This window comes from Sturnus vulgaris, chromosome 23 (genome assembly GCF_052056855.1).
Source record: "Sturnus vulgaris isolate bStuVul1 chromosome 23, bStuVul1.hap1, whole genome shotgun sequence".
Taxonomy (NCBI): Eukaryota; Metazoa; Chordata; class Aves; order Passeriformes; family Sturnidae; genus Sturnus; species Sturnus vulgaris.
In genome coordinates this window covers 7,505,843-7,527,929 of record NC_142265.1, presented here as the reverse complement: position 1 = coordinate 7,527,929, position 22,087 = coordinate 7,505,843, and the positions used below count along the sequence as shown (strand labels likewise).

General features: G+C 49.7%; 1 protein-coding gene across 3 annotated transcripts in view; it reads right to left on the bottom strand.

Moving 5' to 3' along the window:
- DIXDC1 (DIX domain containing 1) overlaps positions 1-21,941 on the bottom strand; it is a 30,814-nt gene extending 8,873 nt beyond the window's left edge. The window contains exons 1-6 of one of the 3 annotated variants that reach the window (XM_088177877.1): positions 21,919-21,941; positions 21,628-21,731; positions 10,227-10,356; positions 9,431-9,556; positions 8,337-8,577; positions 6,324-6,431 (exon numbers count right to left, since the gene is read on the bottom strand). In XM_088177877.1, the coding sequence (XP_088034003.1) occupies positions 6,324-6,431; positions 8,337-8,577; positions 9,431-9,556; positions 10,227-10,356; positions 21,628-21,684 (662 nt within the window). In that variant the 5' untranslated portion in view covers positions 21,685-21,731; positions 21,919-21,941. Of the gene's footprint in view, positions 1-1,677; positions 2,600-6,323; positions 6,432-8,336; positions 8,578-9,430; positions 9,557-10,226; positions 10,357-19,002; positions 19,256-21,627; positions 21,732-21,918 lie in introns of those variants that run through there. The other 2 variants (XM_014884677.2, XM_014884678.2) reach the window with 2 other exon arrangements.
- Positions 21,942-22,087: the final 146 nt, after the last annotated feature.

Sequence of the window (22,087 nt, the reverse complement as noted above, 5' to 3'; positions counted from 1 at the left end):
ACAGGAGCCATCACAGCTGACTGGGAGGTTCAGGCAATCTTTTTCTCAGAAATTCTTCCTAAGTGCATCTCCCAGACAACATCAAAAGGTGGCTGAAGCTCACTGACCCATTCAATGTACCCCGAAAGTCGCAGGAATTAATCCTTGCAAGTGTGAGCAGGAGTTAATTTTTCATTCTCCCCCCAACACAGAAACAAAGGGCAGGGAACAAAAAGAAAAACAGTGTGGAAATAATACAATAGGTTTAGAAAAATAAGAGGCTTCAGGAGCTCCCTCCCTGCCTCTTCCCAGCACTGCTGCTCTGTCTCCCACAGCTCCCACAGAATGGGAAAAGCCCTGCAATAGAGATGGAAATGACTTGCTGCTCTGCCTGCCCCACTCCCACGGCCAGCACCAGCCTGTCCTCATTCAAATCACAGACCTGAGTCCGGTATTTTGTGGTCCAGACTTGTCCTGTGTTGAAGTGAAAGAATGATCATTGTCCAATAGAAATCTCCAGCAGGGACAGTACCTGTCCTTTCAGATGTGTGCATGATGCTTAAAGGGCTCCTGGCCACCTGGCTTTGCTCCAGGATTTACCTCCAGGAATTCCAAATCCATCACAGCACTCCCTCATTAGACATATTTTTAATATCAAATTTGTAACCAGCCCCTGCTCCTGCTCATTGCTGAATGAGGGCATGGCATACAATTATATTGGGTTTTTTTGTTTTAAAAAATGCTGTTTATTATTTGATTTGGCAGTTCTGCTGGGATTGCATTATGTAACAAGGGCCAGAAGAAAGGATGAAACTTTCACACCACACAGATGCCAGCAGGAAGCCCAGCTGGTCTGACACGGCCAGCAGCTCCAGGAGGGATTGCACTTCCTTCTAGGAATAGATCTCAGAATTCCCTCCCTCCCATTCCCAGCTGGTTCTCTGAACCTGCCCCCACCCCCAGGCACTGCTGGTTCTCATCCCTGCAAAAGCTGTCCCAGAAAAACACCACCAGCCACAGATGGGAGAGAAGGTGGTGAAACAGGGGAACCAAAAAGGATGAGCAGGATGAAAAACGAGGATATGAGCCTGGAAATAACATTCCAAATCCGCTTCTCCCAGCACTGGATCCACAGCCCAAAGCCAATAAAAGGCAGCACGGGTGGGGATAGGACCCCACAGCACAGAGCTTTACATTCCCTTGGGCATTCCCAGACCCTTTCCAGGCAGTTTTCCTGTTTCCAAAGGCCACTGGGCTCACGCAGCACCCACAGCCACCCCCCAAACATTGCGAACAGTGGCAGGGCCGGAGGCAGCTGAAGCAGCAGCACAGGTCAGGCTGCTTTCTGCACCATCCAATTAATGCTGGAAACACTTGCCCAGGTTGTGTATCAGAGCAAGGCATCAGAGTGTGAAATACCCGCTGATGCAATGCCTTTAAAAAGTGCAGAACAATTCCCTGGGAAAGCATGCAGAAAACAGGGCTGGGAAATGAAAGCTTTCCAAGAGAGATTTATGATGCAAACTGCTCCACTTTATTCCTTTCACCACTTGGCTCCCTAACCCACATCCTGCCTCCCCCGAGCCCCAGATCCACCAGCACAGCCCAGGCTTCAGGGCAGCGAGCCCAGAACACCCCGAATTGTCATCAACACCCCAATCCCTGCTGCTCCCCAGGACAATGCACACAGCCGCTCACCATTTCACCTGCTTCCCTCCCATGGTCCCACTTGAACCTCTGGCCTCACAGCATCCGCAGCATCCCGCTCATGCCTCCTTCCCTTCACAAGCCCAGGGCTCAGCGCTGGTGGCCAAACTCCTGCAGAAACCTTTGCGCCGAGAGGGTTCCCAGCAGAAACAACACGCGCACACACAAAATAACCAACTCAGGCTCTCCCGAGAGGCAAATCCGCAGCCCCCACAGACCGGTGGGATTCCGGAGCCGGGGAATTCTGCAGCCTGCCTTTGGCTCCCGCAGCTTTCCCTCGCAGGTTATTTGTCTCCTGCTGCTGCATTTTGCTCAGCTGCACAGCCGCTTGTTTTCATCACAAGGCTCCGGGCATTGCCGGGGGTGTTCTCATCCCATCCCGCCCTCCTTGTGCTGCCGAGCATCCGAGGAGCGCCGGGGGAAGGGAGGGAAGGGAGGAAAGGAAGGGAAGGAGCTGCGGGGTCCGTGCGCTCCGGGAGATGCGGGATCTTCCCAAGCTCCTGTCCCCGGCTTCCAAAGGGATGCGGGATCTTCCCAGGCTCTCCTCAACCTCCAAAGGGATGCGGGCTATTCCTAAGCTCCTCTCCTCAGCCTCCAGAGGGATGCAGGATCTCCCCAGGCTCTCCTCAGCCTCCAAAGGGATGAGGTTCTTCCTAAGCTCCTCTCCCAGAAGGATGCGGGCTCTTCCCAGGCAGCTCTTCCCAGGCTCCAGAGGGATGCTGGTTCTTCCCAATCTCCTTTCCCTGGCTCCCAGAGGGATGCTGGTTCTTCCCAATCTCCTTTCCCGGTCTCCAGAGGGATGCGGGCTCTTGCCAGGCTCTCTCTGCCAGCCCCAGGCACGGCTCGCTGTCGCTCCCGCTGTCACACGGGCTGTGCAGGCACAGCCTTTCTCCGAGATTCCTGGCTCAGGGGTGGGGGAGGGAATGCTGCTGGAAGGGGAGGGGAAAGGGAGAGGGATGGGTGAGGGGCTCGGCGGCCTGGGAATCATCTGATTTTTGGCAGATTTTTCCATGAATCATTTCGGCAGCCGGCTCCGGTCGGCGCTGCCGTCCTTGGGAATTTTGTGAGCTGGGAGAGCTCTGAGCGCTGCAGGGCTGGGGATGCTGCCCCGGGACAGCGCAGCAGCAGGGTGGGCTGCAGGGGGGTCGCTGCACTCAATTACGTCTCTCACTAATTAAAAAAACATCTCGTTTCTCCCAGGCAGTTCTCCTGACCGAGCTGAGCACATTTCTCCCCGCGAGGAAAGGGAGAGCCTCGTGTTTTCATCGTGCAGAATTGTGTCAGCAGTGACACCCCCAGCAGATGGAGGGGCAGAATGCTTCCAGTTTTCCATCACTTATGGAAAGATTCTGGCTGCGTTCTGCCCCAGCAGCAATAATATCACCATTGCATTGTGGGCAGAGAATTCATGATTAAAAAAAAAAAAAAAAAAAAAAGCAGGATGCACGGAGAGATTTTTGTTTACCACCAAAATACCAAAATATGAGGAAACAGCAGCCACCTGATAGGACAGAAGAACACACCAAATATCAAATATTCCAGCTCCCTTAAACTGAGGGACGAGAGCAGGGAGCAGAATGTGAGCTCACGGTTCAAGAGCCAATGCCAAGGTCCTGTGGCATTATCCATGCAACGCTGCTGCCAAGAGCAGGATTTTTACATCCCCCCTGGCAGGCTGGCCTCCAAAGCACACTGCTGACATCATGTGGAGGCACTGCTCCAGCCCTGGCTCTCTGCGAGCCCCGCACTCCTCCCAAAATCTATTTATAAACACACTCTCAGTGGCACGCGGCAAAATTGGGGGATAAACACAAACTCGTGTGGTTTTCTCCTCTGCTGGGCAAAGCAACCTTAATTTTCAGGTAGGCAGAGAATTATTGGCGCTGTGGAGCATAAAAAGATCCTGCCTGCTGAGAGGCAATCTGTGCAACGGGTGTGTGAGTGTGCAAGGAGTGTGCAAGGGCTGTGTGAGTGAGTGTGCAAGGAGTGTGCAAGGAGTGAGTAAAGGGGTGAGCAAGGGGTGTGCAAGAGGTGTGTGAGTGAGTGTGCACGGGGTGTGCAAGGAGTGAGTAAAGGGGTGAGCAAAGGGTGTGTGACTGAGTGTGCAAGGGGTGTGCAAGGAGTGTGCAAGGGGTGTGTGAGTGAGTGTGCACGGGGTGTGCAAGGAGTGAGTAAAGGGGTGAGAAAAGGGTGTGTGACTGAGTGTGCAAAGGGTGTGTGAGTGTGTAAAGGGGTGTGTGACTGAGTGTGCAAGGGGTGTGTAACAAGTGTGTAAGAAGTGTGCAATGAGTGTGCAAGGAGTAAGAAGTGTGTAAATGAGTGTGCCATGAGTGTGTACGGAGTGTGTAAATGAGTGTATAGTGAATATGCAAGGAGTGAAAAAAAAAATCGATCGCTGAGGAATCGATCGGCAGGCATTAGTAATCGATCACCGATCTAATCGATCGACAGGCATGAGCAATCGATCGCCGAGCTGATCGATCGGCCGGCATGAGCAATCGATCGCCGATCTAATCGATCGGCAGGCATTAGCAATCGATCGCCGATCTAATCGATCTGCAGGCATGAGCAATCGATCGCCGAGCTGATCGATCGGCAGGCATGAGCAATCGATCGCCGATCTAATCGATCGGCAGGCATGAGCAATCGATCGCCGATCTAATCGATCGGCAGGCATTAGTAATCGATCGCCGATCTAATCGATCGGCAGGCATGAGCAATCGATCACCGATCTAATCGATCGACAGGCATGAGCAATCGATCACCGATCTAATCGATCGGCAGGCATGAGCAATCGATCACCGATCTAATCGATCGGCAGGCATTAGTAATTGATCGCCGATCTAATCGATCGGCAGGCATGAGCAATCGATCGGCAGGCATTAGTAATCGATCGCCGATCTAATCGATCGGCAGGCATGAGCAATCGATCGCCGATCTAATCGATCGGCAGGCATTAGTAATCGATCGCCGATCTAATCGATCGGCAGGCATGAGCAATCGATCACCGATCTAATCGATCGGCAGGCATGAGCAATCGATCACCGATCTAATCGATCGACAGGCATGAGCAATCGATCACCGATCTAATCGATCGGCAGGCATGAGCAATCGATCACCGATCTAATCGATCGGCAGGCATGAGCAATCGATCGCCGATCTAATCGATCGGCAGGCATTAGTAATCGATCACCGATCTAATCGATCGACAGGCATGAGCAATCGATCGCCGAGCTGATCGATCGGCAGGCATGAGCAATCGATCGCCGAGCTGATCGATCGGCAGCCATTAGCAATCGATCACCGATCTAATCGATCGGCAGGCATTAGTAATCGATCACCGATCTGATCGATCTGCAGGCATGAGCAATCGATCGCCGAGCTGATCGATCGGCAGCCATTAGCAATCGATCGCTGAGCTAAACGATTGGCAGGCATTAGTAGTCGAGTTTGTAAACTTTTTAAAACTTTTGTTTTTCAGGATCACCCCTGAATGGACAGATGGCATCGCCCGGAGCACATCGTTAACAGCATTTAGGGATCGATCCATTGCTCGGCACTCATGAATTGGCTACTGATAAATGCGGGGGATTCTGGAGACCTTAAACCCCAAGTAGTTGTCAAAACATTCACTCTGAAGCACGGCTTCCAACTTCACGTTAAGATCTTACACCTCTTTCTATCTCTGACAAGTTTTGAGAGTCAAAACAATATCGACTTCTTTTTTGGTTTTTTTTCCCAGTGATAAATATTGTGGGGGAATAAATCCCCAAGTACAGTTTCGTTAATCAATGTTGCTGTTTTCAACGTTTAGTTATGTATGCTTTAATCACCCTGTTGTTAATGTTCTTGTTGATTGTTAATGTTCCCAGCTGTCTGTCCTTTCCCTTTTCCCGGTACTACCTTGTATCCGTGCGCAGCCGCAATGCCCCCAGTTGTTTGTCCCTTCTCGGTGGCCGTACCTACACCTTGTATCCCCGCCCACCTCCCCGGTTCCCATGGAAATGAGACGCAACCGCAAGTGCTCATGGGACACTGTGCAGACTTAAAAACCCCGAAGACAACGAGCCCAAATAGCATCTGGAAGTGCGAATAGTGTTCCCGGCTCCGGAAATTAGTGCAGAGACGAATTTATTATCCGGAGCTGCTTTGTGCCGTCGGTCTGCCCGGACAGCACCCGAAACGCGATGTCCATTGACTCTGAGCTGGAGTTGATTTCTCGCGGAGCCCGTGAGGACGGAAGGCCCAGCTGTGCCCAAGGACAAAGCTGCCCTCTCTCTTCTTCCTTGGCGTCGTGCAGCGGGAGCAGCGGCGGTGTGCACAGCCCGCAGGGTTCTCCACCGCGAGCTGACTTCTAATAAAAGCCTTTAAAAAGGAGCTGCTCTCCTGGCCCGTTCTTAACAAGCTCCCTCACTGGAGTAATTCTTCAAAACCCCTTTTTTTTTTTTTGGCTGCATTTTCTCTCTTATATCCATTTATATCCATGAAAACAACAGAAAACTGCTTCACGTCGATTCCTCAGTTTTCACCCTCCAGACCAGCCCTTCTCCGTCAGAACTGAGCAGATTTTGGAGGGGGGAACAGGCACTTTAGGGATTGTCAGGAAAGGAAAACACCTTGGCAGTAAAATTCCTCACCTGGGAGGGTGGGACTCCGGTGGCACGTTCTGCTGCCCCTCGTACTGCTGCACCAGGGCCCGCACGCTCCAGCAGGGATTCTCAATCTCCTCATCCATGCTGCTGTTCCTGGAGGGGGGAACAATCACAAAATGAGGGGAGCCTGGCCTGGGTGCAGCTGGAATTCTTCTGTCTCTAAAAAGGAGGGGGGGAAAAGCTAAGGAAAAGGAGATAGCCAGTAAAAAGCCAATTTTCCTATCAGGGATCTCCATCTGCTTGGTGTTAAGGGAAAATAGGCAAACAGGCCTTGTTGTTTTAAACTCATGCCTAATTCTGTGACCAGAAAACTCCAAAAGCTCTGGGAATGCAAGGAAACATCACAAGGACTGCCTTTCCTGAAGAACTCCAAGGCCTTTGCAAGGGAAACCTTTAACATTTCATTTTTCAACAAAATTGACCATTCCAGCCTAATTTCCACACTCCATGTTCCGTGGAGCCAATATCAAATGGGCAAATGACCTTCAGCTGTATAAATGAAACCCTGCCCAGCCCCAGCACCTGGCCCCAGTTAAATGTCATTACTATTATTGCTATTGTCACCCACACAGCACCTTTGGCAAGGGGCAAATGGGATTTTCAGAATTATCCCCTCTGTGTGTGTGTGCATTTCCAGCATCCCCAGCACACAGCAGCCACCTGGAGCAGTGGGATGAGCAATGGAGGAGCCAGAATGGATTTGTACAACATCCTCAGCTCTGGAAATAAAGCTCCCTGATGTCTGGGGTGAAAACCTGACTTTTGTTTCATTTGGCATGAGAATATCTGCAAGGAGGAGCACCAAGGGCAGCGTGGGGACAGCACAGTTCCCTCTGCCCAGCCTGTAACTCCCTGTTCTGTTCCAGGGAGATAAAGAGAGATAAATGCTGCTGCCTTTAATTCACAGCTGCTCTTTGCTGTAAAACCTGGGGTGGCTGCAGAGCCAGGTCAGTGCCCCCTCTGCCAGGGCACCTTTTAGGTGTTTTTTGCACAACAGGAGCTTCCTCCCACCAGGAATAAAATGGATGAAGATGTATTTATCTCCATTTGAATTTGAAGCCAACCCAGTCTCACATTTTGGGAATGTTTTTAGAGAAAAATGGACATGTGGTGAGCAAGCCAGGAAAGGGATATGAACACTTTTGAGAGGAATTTGTCTTTACAACCATCTGTGGATCTGCTGGTAGATAAAACCAGCACTGAGAGATAAAAGAAACAACGGGAATGATTCCACTGATTGATGAATGGAAAAGATATTTGCCTTTGCAGACAAACTGTAGGGCTGCTGATAAATGAAACTGGATATTGAAAGATGAAAGAAGCAATGGGGAAAAAAATATGAATTCTATAAGAATTAAAAATTAAATGGGAGGGTTATACATTAGAGGGGAATCTCAGGTATCAGGTGTTGGGGAAGTCTGTGCCTCTCAAGTACCTCAGCCATGGGGAAAGAGAGAGGGAAATTGGGATAAAAAGGAGGCTGCACCTCCAAAAATTTGAGAGATCCCAGGGGAATGTCCCATGGCCTCTCCCTTTATTGGAATAAAGCAAAAAGGACTCCTCTGTCTCCTTTTTGGACATAAACCTCTGGTGTTTGTGGATTCATTTATCTGATACTTTTATGAACCTGAGCTACGCCTGTAGCTTTACCCTTGAAAAAGAGATTAGAAGGAGAACAGCTGTGGTTTAACAAGAAAACAACGGGCAAGACAAGAAGAGCTGAACGTGATAAGTGAATGGCAAGGAACTCTGAAACCAATGAAAAGTAGAAAAGCAGAAAAGGACAAAAGTAGAAAAGTAGAGAAGTAGAAAAGTAGAGAAGTAGAAAACTGCATGTTTGCCTCGTGCAAGACTTCTACCAATGATGGCGTGCAGGGGGAGAGAAATTGCGAATTAAGGTTAGAAGAGAGCAATAAATTGACATTTGCTCGATTCCTATTGAACCTTGCAGTGCCCAATTTTCATGTGCTCACCCCACGAGCAGGGAGGAGCCCTCACCTCTGTCTGTGCCTGAACACATCCCGGCCGGAATGCTGCACGTCCTGCCGGACCTCGGCCAGCGCGGCCGCTGCCCCCTGAGCCACGGCGGCCGCCGAGCGTGGCCGGAGGCTGCCCGGGGCTCCTGGCCACCCCCTGCCCCCCGAGCCAGGCGTGCCAGCCCTGCCAGAGCCTGGCTTGAAGTGAGCGGCCAAAGCCAGGATCAGCCTCATGGTGGATTTCAAGTTCCCGTCCACGATGTCTGCAAAAGGAGAGTGTTTGGGTTGGTTAAGGGGAAGGGGAGCGGAGACGAAAGGAGGTGAAGATCATTAAAGGCAGCAGGGTGGTGCCAGCTCAGTGTGCAGGGCACAGCGAAATGGCACCTCTGAGCCTCCCTGCACGGCCATTCCAGCACTTAATTACTGAGCACCTAATTACTGAATGCTCACTCAGAAGCAGAGCAGTTAGTGAGGACTGACCGCTGACTTTATTAGCAGAGAATTCCCTTTTTTAAAACACAAAAGGCACAACAGCAATGCATTTCTCCTGTGCCATAAACTGTTTGTTCTCCTGTGCCATAAACTGTTTGTTTGCAGCACCCTGCAAATGCTAATTAATCATATTCAGTGATATCACACGAGTATTTTCCAGCACGCTGCTGTCATGGCAAAGATCAGCCACTCTTCCAGACCAAGATTTCCCAAAACAGTTTAGTCAGAGCTGCTCAAAGTCCTGACTAAACCATGCCACAGACATGTGACTGTGCCTTCTGCCTCCTCTCTGTTTCCAGCCCGTGGCTTCCAGTGAACCACAAATATTTTTTTCCATGTCTCCTTTCACTCTAGCAGGTTTATGTGTCCTTTTGGTGAAAGACTCCAACCCTGTATTCCTATACACCACCACCTGAGCTTCTGAGTGCTCAGTAGCAGGAAAAAAATAACTTTTTTTCTCTGCATTGTCCATCTTTCAACCCAAAACCTTCACTAAATCAGAGAGGGGAGAAAAAACCCCAATTCCCCCACAAAGTGACACATGAATTTACTCATAAATTACCTGTTTGACAGCAAAGCCAGAATCAGGATTTCAACAACTAGAATCACCTCCAGGGCCTGTACCTTTAGCTGATGTCTGGTGCATGCGGATCTTTTTTGATGCCACAAACTGTAGGACTTTCTCCACATTTTCCCTCATCTCCTGCTGGCTGCTGGGGTTGACCTCGATGCCACTCAGCTTCTCACCAGCTGAAGGAAGCAAAAAAAGCTTTGTCAGAGGAGAACTGAACCACTGCAACTGCTCTGATCTCACCTCTGGGTGCTGCCTGGGGCTTCTTGTCCTGCTTAACAGCAATCACTGGGTTTGGGGCTGTGTTGGGATGGTGTCAAGGTTTTTTGGGGGCTGGAGCAGGATTCTGGCAGGATTTGTGACCCCCTGAGGGGCCCACGCTGGAGCTGCCTCTTCCCAAAGGGCTGAACTCCATGGAAAGGGCTCATTTGGGGAAGAGCTGGAGCACGAGGGACACGAGGGAGGATTTGGAGAACTGTCCCCCAGCAGGGCAGGGGATGAGTGTGAGGAGGAAGGAGCAGCAAGGGCAATGAACTCACTGTCCCCCTGCCCAGGGAGAAGGGATGACATCAGCAAAGGGGTCACTCTTCCCAAAAATCCCCCCCCTCAACTCCATGGCAGCCCTGTGGAGTTCCCTGTGCCCCTGCCAGGTTTCCCCATCTGCTGTCACAGCCATAAGGGCTTTAACAGAATTGCACTGATGAGCTGATTTATGATTGTTTTCCTTCCCAGCCGGCCCCTCCCCACGAGCTCTGCCACCCCCAGCAACATCTGCCTGACAGATGCCAGAGCCAGGGCAGCCCCTCCACACCAGAGGGGGAAAAAACAGGGCCAGATGGCAGCACTGACCTACAATCTCAATGAGCAGGGCAAGAGTGACCCCATCCCGCAGGTCCTGCCTCAGGTCCTGCACTGGCCTCACTGCTGGCTTCTTCTTCAGCTGCGAGTTCACCCAGGCCACATAAGCCTGCAGCTGTTGCTGAAATAGAAAATAAAATGTTGGCATTGCAGGGACGGTGGCAGGGATGTCGCTTTTTCTCTCTGATCTTCACAGGTCTCAGGCTTCTGCCCTCGGAAACGAAGAGCAGAGGTCTCATCCCAAAGCCTGCCTGACATCCAGGAGGAGGGAGCAGGACAGGACTCCTGAGCTGAGCACAGAGCTTTCCACTTCATCTGCATTTGAGCCACACCAGGGCTGTCCTCTCCTCGCTCTGGGGGTCACAGTTTGCTCACTCTGTGTCCCACCCTCACTGTTTTCATATCAAGAAAGCAGAAAGCCCAAAGTGCAGGGAACCCCGAGTTCTTGCCCACTAAACAATTCCAGCACAAGCAGGGGAGGTTTCCTGGAAGAGACAAGAGCCTCGCTCTGTAACACTCATGTGGAACACTTGTACAGCTCCTCCACGTCCTGGGAGCTGCCTCAGCACTTCCAGTGGCCCAGTTTCTATTCCTGCATGCCCTGGGAGCCAGGAACAGGGACTCAGCAGCTCAGGAGGGATGCTGTGTGTGGGAGAGACCAGGGAAACTCAAACTCAGGTTCCTTGGCAGTGTGAGAGACCAGGGAAGCTCAAATTCAGATTCATGGGCACTCTGAGAGAACAGAGAAACTCAAACTCAGGTTCCTGGTCAGTGGGAGAGGTCAGGGAAACTCAAATTCAGGTACATGGTCACTCTGAGGACCCATCTGGCACCAAAAGACCCAAAAGCAAGGAGCAGGTCCCAGTGACCTTTCCCTTTCCCTGCCCCTCTGTGTAACCCTTGCAGGGCTGCTGGAAAAGCTGCAATCCCTCTGGGCAGGGCTGCCGTGGGACATGGAGGGTAAACAAACTGATCCATTGATGGGATTACCTCCCTTTTCACTAAGCTCCCCATTATTGTGCCCATGCTGCAGGTTTTAAACCCCCTTTCCATCTGATCTCAGCAGTGCCAGGCAGAGCTGATGCTTTCACAGCCCATCAAAGCCCCAAGCTGGTCACAGCCTCGCTCCTCATTGTCCTGACAGAGGAAATCCAACTTTAATCGCTCATGGCTGGGTCTGCTGGCTCACAGAGGAGCAGCTCTGCTCACTCAGCAGGGGCTGGGGGGCTGCCCTGATGGCTCTGGGGGAAAAGGGAGCAGGGCTGACCCATCTCTGCTGGAGCAAAACTAAAAATAAATTTAAAATACACCCCGTTAAAACTAACCCCAAAACCCCCACACATTTTAAACATAAGCTTACTCCAATATGAATATTTCAAAAACAAAAAAAAAAAAAACCTCAAATAAAGCTTTAAAATAACTACTACAAAAACAAAAAACCATTAAACACCTTACCTAAACTATCAAAAAACCCATCTACAACAAAACTTCTAAAAATAAAAGAACAACAAATGCCAATTGCCACTTCAACAATACACCACCAATACAAAACAACTCAAAATACTATAATCCCCATCCACAAAATAATCCATAAACTAAGAAACCAAAAAATAATTAACAAAACCCACTCACCCTTCAACAACCCCATCTAACCTATACACAAATCTAAGAAAAAATGAAAATGAACTCTAAACCATCATACCTTAAGTAAAATAACTGGCCTACCCTGGGGAGGGGCTCTGCAGCTTCTTCTGCTCTAATTGCAGCAGTGCCCAGCCCCAGAAATCTTTATTTTCTAATTTTTCTAATCATTTCAGGAGCTGGCATTGATTCCCTGAGGACACAGCCCCTCCCAGCCTGCAGAAAATCTGCAGTTTTTGGAGGAGTCTCTGTGGCTCTTCCACTTCAGTGTCATGTAAAGGAAAAACCCTTGCACCAAGCAGTTTGTTTTCTGTTCCTTCTCTCAGAACATTCCTCGTGCATTCACAAAAAGAAAAATTTGGCAAGCTTTTAGTCTCTATCTCTTAAAAGCAGCAGGAGGCTGACACTGTTGTTATTATTAGTAAAAAAAAAAAAAAAAAAAAAAAAAAAAAAAAAAGAAAAAAGCCATTTCTAAATCCCAGGGCAGCTACATTTTAAACAATGAGTATTAAAAGGAGGTTTCTGAGGCGATGGAATTGGGATGTCACCAGGACAAAGTCATTTCCTTCTCATGGCTGCTGTGATTCTGCAGACTTACACTTCATTGACAGCCTTGGTTGGTTGGGTTTGGGTTTTTTCCATTAAACATCACATTTTCCTGCAGACATTCAGACAGTTGGATTGAGGAGAATTTCCTAACTTTGTACCCAAAATCCTGGCAGGCTGAGTGACTTCAGCAAGAGCCTTGGATTGCTGCAAAATTCCAAAATCCAGGGGGGAGCTGTCACTGCTGGCAGCTGGGGGGAGCATGTGACTGAAGTTAGCAAGGAAAATTATCAGGAATAAAAGTTTAGTGACCTAAAAATGGCAAAGTGCTGTGAAATGCCTGAAGGGACAAAGCCCCTGAGCTGCTCAGCAGAAACCCCAAGGGCAATTTTTGAAGCTGGAGAGTCCAAAATGCTTCAATTCTCCATCAGCTGGGGAAGGACAAGGACATTGTGGGCAGCACCTTCAGCCCTTCACCACAGCCACAAGGGCTCAGTGCTCAGATTCCCTCCTCTAAATCCACAGATGCAGGTCTCTAAAAAAAGGGAAATATATTTCCTCTAAAATCTTTCCCTCTAAAAAAAGTGAAAGATTTTTTTGTTTCACCCTCTCAGGATTCCGTTTGTTTCAAGCCCCAAAGCAGCTACTTCAACACAGCCCTGAATATTCCCACAGCAGCGTGATTTGCTGCTTGGATGGACATCATTCCTGCCACCTACCCTGGAAAAAAAAAAACTTCCAGCACAGGGAGGACAAAGATTTGCTGGGATGTGGAGCAGCAGCTTTTCCCAGCCCATCCCAGCACACCAAAACACTCCTGAGCCTGCATTTGCTCACAGAAATACCCCAAACCCACAGGTCCCATCTCCATTTGGAGCACCACAACACCCACTCTCACACAGGTCTCAGCTCCTTTTAGCCAACAAAATTAAAAAAAAAAAAAATTAAAAAAGTCTAGGAACAAACATGACACACCCCAAGCATCCCTGCTTCTCCTGCATTTTGGTTTGGGCTCCTGCTCAGCCCAAACTTAAAATTTTCAGGGCTTACACTGCTCAGCTTGTCACCAACACTTCTTCCAAACCCGGAATTTTTCAGAGGAAAACCAGCCCGGTGTGGGGTTTGCTATACAGAACACACATTATTTAGGATTATGGTGGAGCTAAGCTTAATCCTGTTTACATTAACACAGCTTTGTGTTCCAAAAAAAGCCCCTTTTACCTGTACCTTGCCATGGGGGAGAGCAGCAGCTGAACCTGAAGGGAGCTGGAGCCCAGGCAGGGCTTTGTGGTGTTTTTGTTTTACTCTGCAAGACTTTGCAGGGCAGGAGAAGATTTTTAAAACGAGGTGTTCAGGACTACAGGACATCCCAACAGAATTCCCAACAGGCAAATTACAGGCTGGGACATATGAGGTTAATTTTTTACCTCTCTGAGATTGAAATATTGCACATTTTGGTGCTGAACAAATGGACAAAATCATTTTTTGGCAAGGATGGTCTGCCCTGCTCGTTCTCATCTTTCAGCAGATCCTGTGACCCTGTTTCCTTCTAGAAACAGATCCCTCCTGGACATTTCTTCGATGAGTTTGGATCCATCCTTATCACTGGATTTAGGGAATCACCCTGCTGGAATGAGGTTTTTGAGGCTCTTTGCACTGATTTCCCTTTGTGCACTGCTTTGATGAGTTGGAATTCATCATTGCTGTTTGATTTAGGGAATCACCCTGCTGGAATGACATTTTTGAGGATCTCTGCTCTGATTTCCCTTTGTTGCCCAGTTGTGGCCACTGCCCAAGCCCCAGGTCGCCCAAGGTCAGCAAGAAGAGCCCTGGTGCTCCCGGGGTGAAAGGAATTCACTGTTCCTCCCTCCCAGAGCCCTGAACGAAAGCTCTGCAGCAGCCTAATTGCATCAGGACGTGCTGGTTGGGGCCCTGGATGATTTCTAAGCTTTCTGACATTACCTTAATTAATGGGGACTGTAATTTTCCATCCAGCCTTCCTCCAATTTACTGATTTATTTGTTGTTGTTGTTGTTCAAAAAGGCCTTTGTAGAAGCAGAAAGCACAAACTCCCAAGCAAAGAAAATTATTCCCTCTGCTCTCAAAGGCAGCAAAAGATTTTTTTTTTCCCCTCTCTCAAAATTGATGCTTGAACGTGATTCAGGTTTTTCAATGTATTGAGGTGCACTCAACAGTGAAAACCACTCAGTTATGACCACAGTGATGCCAGAATGACCAACAGCACCCACAGGGGTTCTCCTTCATAAAACTCATCATTTCAAGCAGGTGTTGATTTCCAGAGTGCCCAGCTCTCTAGCAGGACATGGAATTTTTGACTGCAGAGTTTACCAGCTTTTTCTCAGCCCTTTCTTTAGCCATTAACAGGAAGAGCTGAAGTGCAAACAGCACGGCCCAATTCCATCCAAACTCCCTAAATTATTTCTGCCCCTTTGATTTTCACTTCTTGTAAAGCCAAAAACTTCCATGGCCCATTCCAGAATGATCTGGCTTCCAGTGCAGGATGAAGTAATTCCCACCTGTGCCTAAACACACTGGTATTTCATTACTTTGTGCTGTGAAAGGACTTAATAATGCAAAGGTAAGATCCCGAACCAGCAGCACCTCTCACATGATGCTCAGCAGATGTCTGAGGCTCTTTTCCCACCCAGGGAGAGTTTCTGTGCCAGATACAGGCAAAAAATAAAGGCAGAAACTGGCAAAAAGCTGAGCTTTGAGTGCAAAGAGGACTCCAAAGAAGACTTTGGAGCACATGATTCACCCCGAGCTGTCAGATGGTTCCACTGCACCCAAACAAAGCCCAAGGTCTGCCCAAGCACTGCACTGACACATCCCCTGATGTTCCAGGGCAGGAAAGGAGCACTGCTCCTCCTGCAGCAGGATCCCCATCCCCAGGCAGGGACAGGCAGCTCTGAGAGCAGCCTGAGCTCCTCAGGACTCCAAAACCTGCAGGCAGGGACTTTGCAGAGAGAGGGACACCCAGGGAGGCTCCCTGGCCCCAAATAAAGGCACATTTAGGACACAGAATTTTGAATTCCCTGTGCCCATGACTTGCTGGGAGTGTGGCATCCCCTTGACCTCTTTCTACCCATAAAGCAGCTGCAATAATCTTTATATTCCTGGTAAAGGGGTTTGAAAACCAGAAATCTCTGAGAGTTCCTGTGCAAATGCTCTGTAAAGACATCCTGCCAGGGGACAGCCTGGCTTAGCCATCAAGGCAGGGATTGAGTCCTGACTGCTCCACCCCTAATCCTATAGAGCAGCAAATACATCCTTCCCTTGCTGAGAAGTCCCACTGCTGGCCAGGCACCAGGGTTTGGGGGAAAACGGATAACAGAGCAAAGAATGCTCTGCTAAAGCACATCTGGGTGTAAATCCAGGTGTGGGCAGCCCCAGCTGTGTTTTCTGGCTCTGCTGGAGGCTTGGAGGGATTTCAGGGCAGCCCAGTCAGGTCAGACAACCCGGAAAGGCTCAAAGGGTTCCTCAGAGCCAGACACGTCCCCCGTGGCTTTAACAGGGTGGGGAAGGTGTGAAATGCTGCCAGCCTCACCCCAAAACAAAGCTGGGGTGACCAAACAGCACCTCTAGAGCTTGGTGTGGCCAGGGAGGGATTCACTGCTCCAGGGAGCACCGGGGCTGAGCAGGATGAGGGAGCCAGAAGTCAAAACAGCTCTCCATGGTGAATCCTATTAATCCTATAAATAGCCCTGGCAGCACGGAGAGGGTGAGTGCCAGCTCCTTCTGCTGAGATCACACAGCACAGACCTTTGGGTCACAGATCAGGACCTTGCCCCGAGGGCAGCAGAGCCAGGAAATTACCCCAAAGAGAGAAACAAACCAAAACCAGCCCAGGACGTGGACTCGCATCTCACAGGCAGGCTGGCACCTCAACCCCACCAAAGGATGTGGCAAAGAGGGGTGAGGGAGAGGAAATCCAGGAATTACTCAGCTGAGAACCAGGGGAAAATCTCCATGGAACACGAGGTGAGGGACAGAACACAGCAGGAGCAGCTCCCACCTCAGAAATGTGGAGATATTTCCCCTCTCGGGCAGCTAACCCTGCGTTTCACTTTTTTGGGAGGCTCTGCTTTCCAAACCACCTCTGCTTGAGCCCTCGAAGTCTCCCTGTCCTCTCTGGAATGAATTGTTTGTTCAACAGAATCTCGGGGGGGTGTGGGAAGAAAACAGTTATTTTAAATGACTCACTGCACACAAGCAGCCACATAATTAAGTTGGCCAGAGGAAATGATCCTCCAGCTCGAAAAAGAGAAGGTGTGTTATTGTTAAAATAACAGGCGCATTTCTGACACGTTTCTTTGTGCCCCATCTGTTTTCAAGCCCTGACAGAAGTGTCAGCACAGAAATAAACTGCATTTCCCCGAGGAGGGGAACAGGCTGAGGCCACATGGACAGAGTCAGCGCAGATGAGACCCCTCGCTGTGCTTCCCTTTCATTATAAACTCCTGCTTTTAGCAGCCACACATCCCCGGGGCCCCATCCAGCTGTGGGGTTGAATTATTTATCTGCCTGGGAGCAGGAGAAGTCCCCACAAACAGCAGGGAAACACCTTCAAGGCCATTAATGAGGGACTTTAATGCCCACGGGGGGAGCTTTGCTGCATCTCGACATCAAACAAAACCATCCCGGCCTCAGATGTCGGCAGGTGACAGCGGCCACGAGGGCTGTGACTCCGAAAGGGAAGGGGAAAAAGGGAAAGAGAGCGGCCTGAAGTGACAACTGAGCCATTTAGGGGCGCTTTCAGCAGGATGTGATTCCTGCACCAGCCCCCGTGAGCTGTGCAGAACAGGGAAGGACAATGAGGCTGCCGGCTCCAGCACTAATTAAGAGATAATTGGGCTGCTGAGGTGACTCCCCGTCAGAAAAGATGGAGAGAGAGAGAGAGGGAAAAGGAGGAAAAGGAACAAAAGAAACTTCCCCGTGTCCTCGTGGCCGTGTTGGGTTTGGTCAGCACCCTGCGCTGTCAGGGGGATCTCACATCCATTAATGCGGACGCGCTTCCACGTTAATTTTTGTGTAAATAAACAAACAGGGATGGGCAGGAGGCAGAGCTGGTGGTGACAACAGCATGGATGGAATGGCTGGGAATGGGAGGGCTCCTCTCTCATTTCCAGGGCTGTGATTGCACGTCCTTGGCAAATCACAGGTCCTCCCCTCGAGTTTAGTTTTACTTTACTTTAGTTTTACTTTTGTTGGAGTGTGTGAGCAGGCAGAGATCCCGTCAATCTGTTTTTCTGCTGGGACAGGGAAGTTTCTTCCACAGCTGGAAAAACCATGTGGGTAAAACCAACCAGGGTGAATGTCACTGGGGCTCGCTCTCATTATTAATTCCTTTATTAATAAATTAATTACAATTTGTTCTTGAGGAGGATGTGCTGCCCCCGAGCACAGGAAGTATGAGCTCGACCTAAACCCAGACCTTGGCTGGCTAAAAACGAGCCTGACACTGCGAGGAGGAGGGGATGGAGCGGTTCCAGCTCTGCTCAGCAATCCAAGGAGAGACCTGGGGCCGCCCTGGGGCTTGGGGAGGCTCAGGTTTCACCCCCACTCTGTTTTCCCGCTGGGGAAAAGTTCATTTTCTGTGGATAACGGGGTCGTGGAGCACAGCACTCGAGAGCTGCACGGCTGAGGAATCGCCAAACACTGAACAGGATTCAGTTCTGCGCTCTAAGAAAGAATAAAAACCCCCTCTAAAAGAAGATCCCTGCGACCAAGTGAGAAATGAAATTCCAACCACTCTGTGGTTCCAGCAAATCCCCCACATTTTCAGCTTGCACACAGCACATCGTGCTCCAGCACGGACTGCCAGGGCATTGCTGAATCCAGAAATATCCCAAAAAAACCTCATTTTCTGTGCCCCCTGAAGAGGGAAGTCCCACTGCACTCCCCACACAGCCACGGGATTCCCATCTCTGGAGTTTCTTGGTGCGTGTCCCTATTTTCCGATTCATTACTCTCCTAGCAGAGCAGGCAAATAAAGAACACTTTGAAAATTACATTTTCCCGGCCAAGTTGAATTTCAGTCCCCTGGGGATTCAATTTACAGAAAAAGATGAGGGGAGGGGGGGTGAGGAGGGAGGAAAAACCCCAAACCAGCTTTGTAAGCCTCTCCTAAGAAATGTGGGTCCACAAAGCAAATTTACACCCCCAGACACCACACAGCCCTCAGGAGAGGAGTATTTTCAACAGTGAAGTAGTATTTTCAACAATAAGGGAGTATTTTCCACAGTAAAGGAATATTTTTCGCAGTAAAGGAGTATTTTCCACGATAAATGAGTATTTTCCACAATAAGGGAGTATTTTCTACAGTAAAGGAGTATTTTCCGCAGTAAAGGAGTATTTTCCACTGCCCCACAAGCTGCAGCAGTCGATGTTATTTACCGGGACAGCAGCAAAGCAAGAAGAGCGTAAAAGCCGCGTGTAGAACGAGCCACGAACTCCTCACCCAACTCCTCCCCGGTGAGGAACCGGTGAGAGCAGCCCCGAGAACGCAACAATCCCGCACGAAACCATCCCGCCTTCCTCCCGGGGAACGTGGCTTTACCTCGGTGAAGCCCTCCTGGAGAATATCCAGCAGATTTCCCCTGGCCAGGCAGGCGAGCATCCTCCGTGCCGGGCGGGGGGCTCAGGGTATGCGGGGCTGAGCTCCCGGAGCCTCGGGGCTCCTCTCCCTCCTCTTCCTCCCGAGCACAAAGGCCGGCAGCTCATGGGGAAGGGCTCTCATGGTCCCATCTGTGCAGGGCAGAGCCGGGATCTCGGCTGGCTTTGGGCGTGCTCGGGGGAGGAGGGAGCAGCTCGGGCGGAGATGTCACCGCGTTGTCACGGCAACCGAGCGGCTTTACGAGATGCAGGAGAGGGGAAATCATCTGAAAGCCATTTGCAGCCAGTCCGCAGGCAGAGAAAAAAAAAATACACCAAGAAAAAAAAAAAAAAAAAAAAAAAAAACCGAAAAAAAAATGCCCTCCCGAAACGCGTAAATGAGATTTTTCAAACTGGCCATACACAGGGAGCGGTGATTGGTGTGGGGGTAGAGAGGAAGAGGAGGAGGAGGAGGAGGAAGGGAGGAAGGGAGGGAGGGAGGTGATGACTTGCAGGGGGAGAAAAGCGCAGAGAGAAGATCGCTCTGCAGCCACAGGAAGCTGCAAGCCAGGCCACGACAGCCGGAAGGTTTGCAAGTGTGAACATTGCATTTTTCAATTAAAAAAAACAAAACCAAAAAAAACCAACAAAAAAAACCCCCACCAAAAAAACCCAAAAAACCAAAAAAACCCAAAAAGAAAACAAAAAAAAAAAAAAAAAAAAAAACAAACAACAAAAAACCAAAACAACCACAAAAAAAAGCAACAAAAAAAAAAAATAGGAGAGAAAACGTTGGAACAATTAAACACAACCCCCAGCTCGCTCTCTACATCACTAAGTTCTCTACATCACTAAGTGCACCCAGCACGGAAATAAGGATCGAATATCTCCAGGCTGCCTCTCGAAGTTGGTGTCACCTTACAGGAAGTGCCCAGGGGGAAAGAAAAAGAAGGAAAATGAAACCGGGATGGGTGAAAGCCCCTCCAGTCAGGGGCTCAGCCTGGCAGGCACTGACCCTCGAGTTCCAAAATATCTTCCCAAGCATTTCTAAGGGTGAGATGCATTTAAAAACAAACATTTTTTTTCCCCTGCCTGAGCGTTGAAGCATTCTGAGTAAAAATCAATGGCATAATTTCACTATTTTAGCTGTCACAGCTGAAATACAGAAAGAGAAGCAACAGGTCTCTTCCCTCTGTAACCAACCCAAAACGAGGTGGTTCCCTCGCCTCCAGTTTTAAATTATTATTTAAATTATTCGTGTTTGCTCTCCCTGCTTTTCATAATTCTGTGGGAGTGGAGATTTTAATGTTTTAATCGATTTTAATATCACATCTGTTAAGCAAAACAACAGATTACAGCGAGGCTTTGCACAAAGCCTTGTAAGCTGGAGCTGCTCTGTGGGGTTGGAGCCTTGATCCCGTTTACTTTTGAGCTTCCAAATGTCATTAAATAAATATTTAACCCCATTTTTAATGTAATTGAGCAGCTTATGCCTGTGCAATTCCAATAAAATTATGTGGGAAAACGAAGTGGTTTCCCCCATGAGACCAAAAGTGACCTAATTTTGAAGGAAAAACCAACAAAACGCACTCTGAGCTTCCACTGTGCACTTTAAAATGTTCTCCTTGACTAATAATTTATTACATGTATTTATAATGATTACATTCTATATATTTACCACCTGATTTTTACATGGTTAACATGCATTCAGGGAGGATTTGTAACATCACAGGGAAGGATGCTGAGATTTTTGGATCAACCAAGAAGAGCTGGGACTGAATTCTGGGATCCAGGGGTTCCCTCTCATCCCATCTCCCTCTTGCAGAGCCCCCTCCTGCCCCAACACCAGCACAGCAAAGGGAAAATGTTCAAAATAATGTTCCAAATGTTCTCCTCTTCCCTGCCAGGCTCAGGTTCAGTCCTGCTCTGAGATTTTTTCATCAAAGATTTGTTTCTGCAGGAGGTTTCTTATCTCTGCCTCCATGCCAGGGAATGGAAACCAGGCTGGACATGCTGAGCCATTCTTCTGTCCATTGTGGGGACACAAATGGTTCTGGGGTGGGTGTGTGGGCTAAAAATAACTTCTACAAATTAAATCCCACTTCTCCCTTTGTGTTTCACTCGGAGATTTCCAGCTGCTCGTGGCAGGAGTTGTGTTTTCCTGTCGGTTTTACACCACGGGTGCCTTTCAGTGCAGGAAGCCTCTCACTAACAGGAATGATGCTTCAGAATTCTCCCTGAATTTTCCCCAAGGAATCATGGATGTCCCCAGCAGCTGCTCCTGGGGCCAGTGACCTCCCAGCCCAGCCCACGGGGTGCTGGCAGTTCTGGTGGTGGCATTGCCATCTCCTGGCCACTTCCAGCACGGCCACAGCTCTTGTCCTTGCACACTTCTGGTCACTAAAATCGGGGTTGGGGGGATAAAACCAGAAGAGGCTGGTTCAGGAATTCACCTGTGGGGTTTGTGGGGCCGTGACTGCAGCAATCACCCAAAGAGCCGCTTAAAGCCATCGTGTGCCACCGATCCCAAACTCCTCATGAAGCACCAAAAGAGACAGAAAGGACCCGAAAGAGGCTGCTGGGAACTCACAGAGGGTGCAGGAGGCTGTGGGGGGCGACAGGGCACCGTGTCCATCAGGGTCCCCATGTCGGATGTCACCTCAGCGCCAGGGGAAGGTCCCAGAGCTCCTGAGCCTGAGGGGAAAAGCAAATCCCGAGGAGCTGAGCCTTGGGAGGGGCTGTGTGGGTCAGGGTGCCTCTGGAAATGGGATGGGATGATGGGATAATGGGATAATAGGATAATGGGATAATGGGATGGGATAATGGGATGGGATAATGGGATGCGGTGCGGTGGGTACCAGGACCCGCACCCCGGCCCTACCTGCTCCCGGTGCGCGTCTCCGGTTGCCACGGGAACGGGGGCGGGATGGGGCGGGATGGAGCTGGCTCCGCCCCGGGATCGGGGGGCCGGGATCGGGATCGGGATCGGGATCGGGATCGGGATCGGGATCGGGATCGGGATCGGGGCCGGGGCCAGCTCGGGGGAGCCT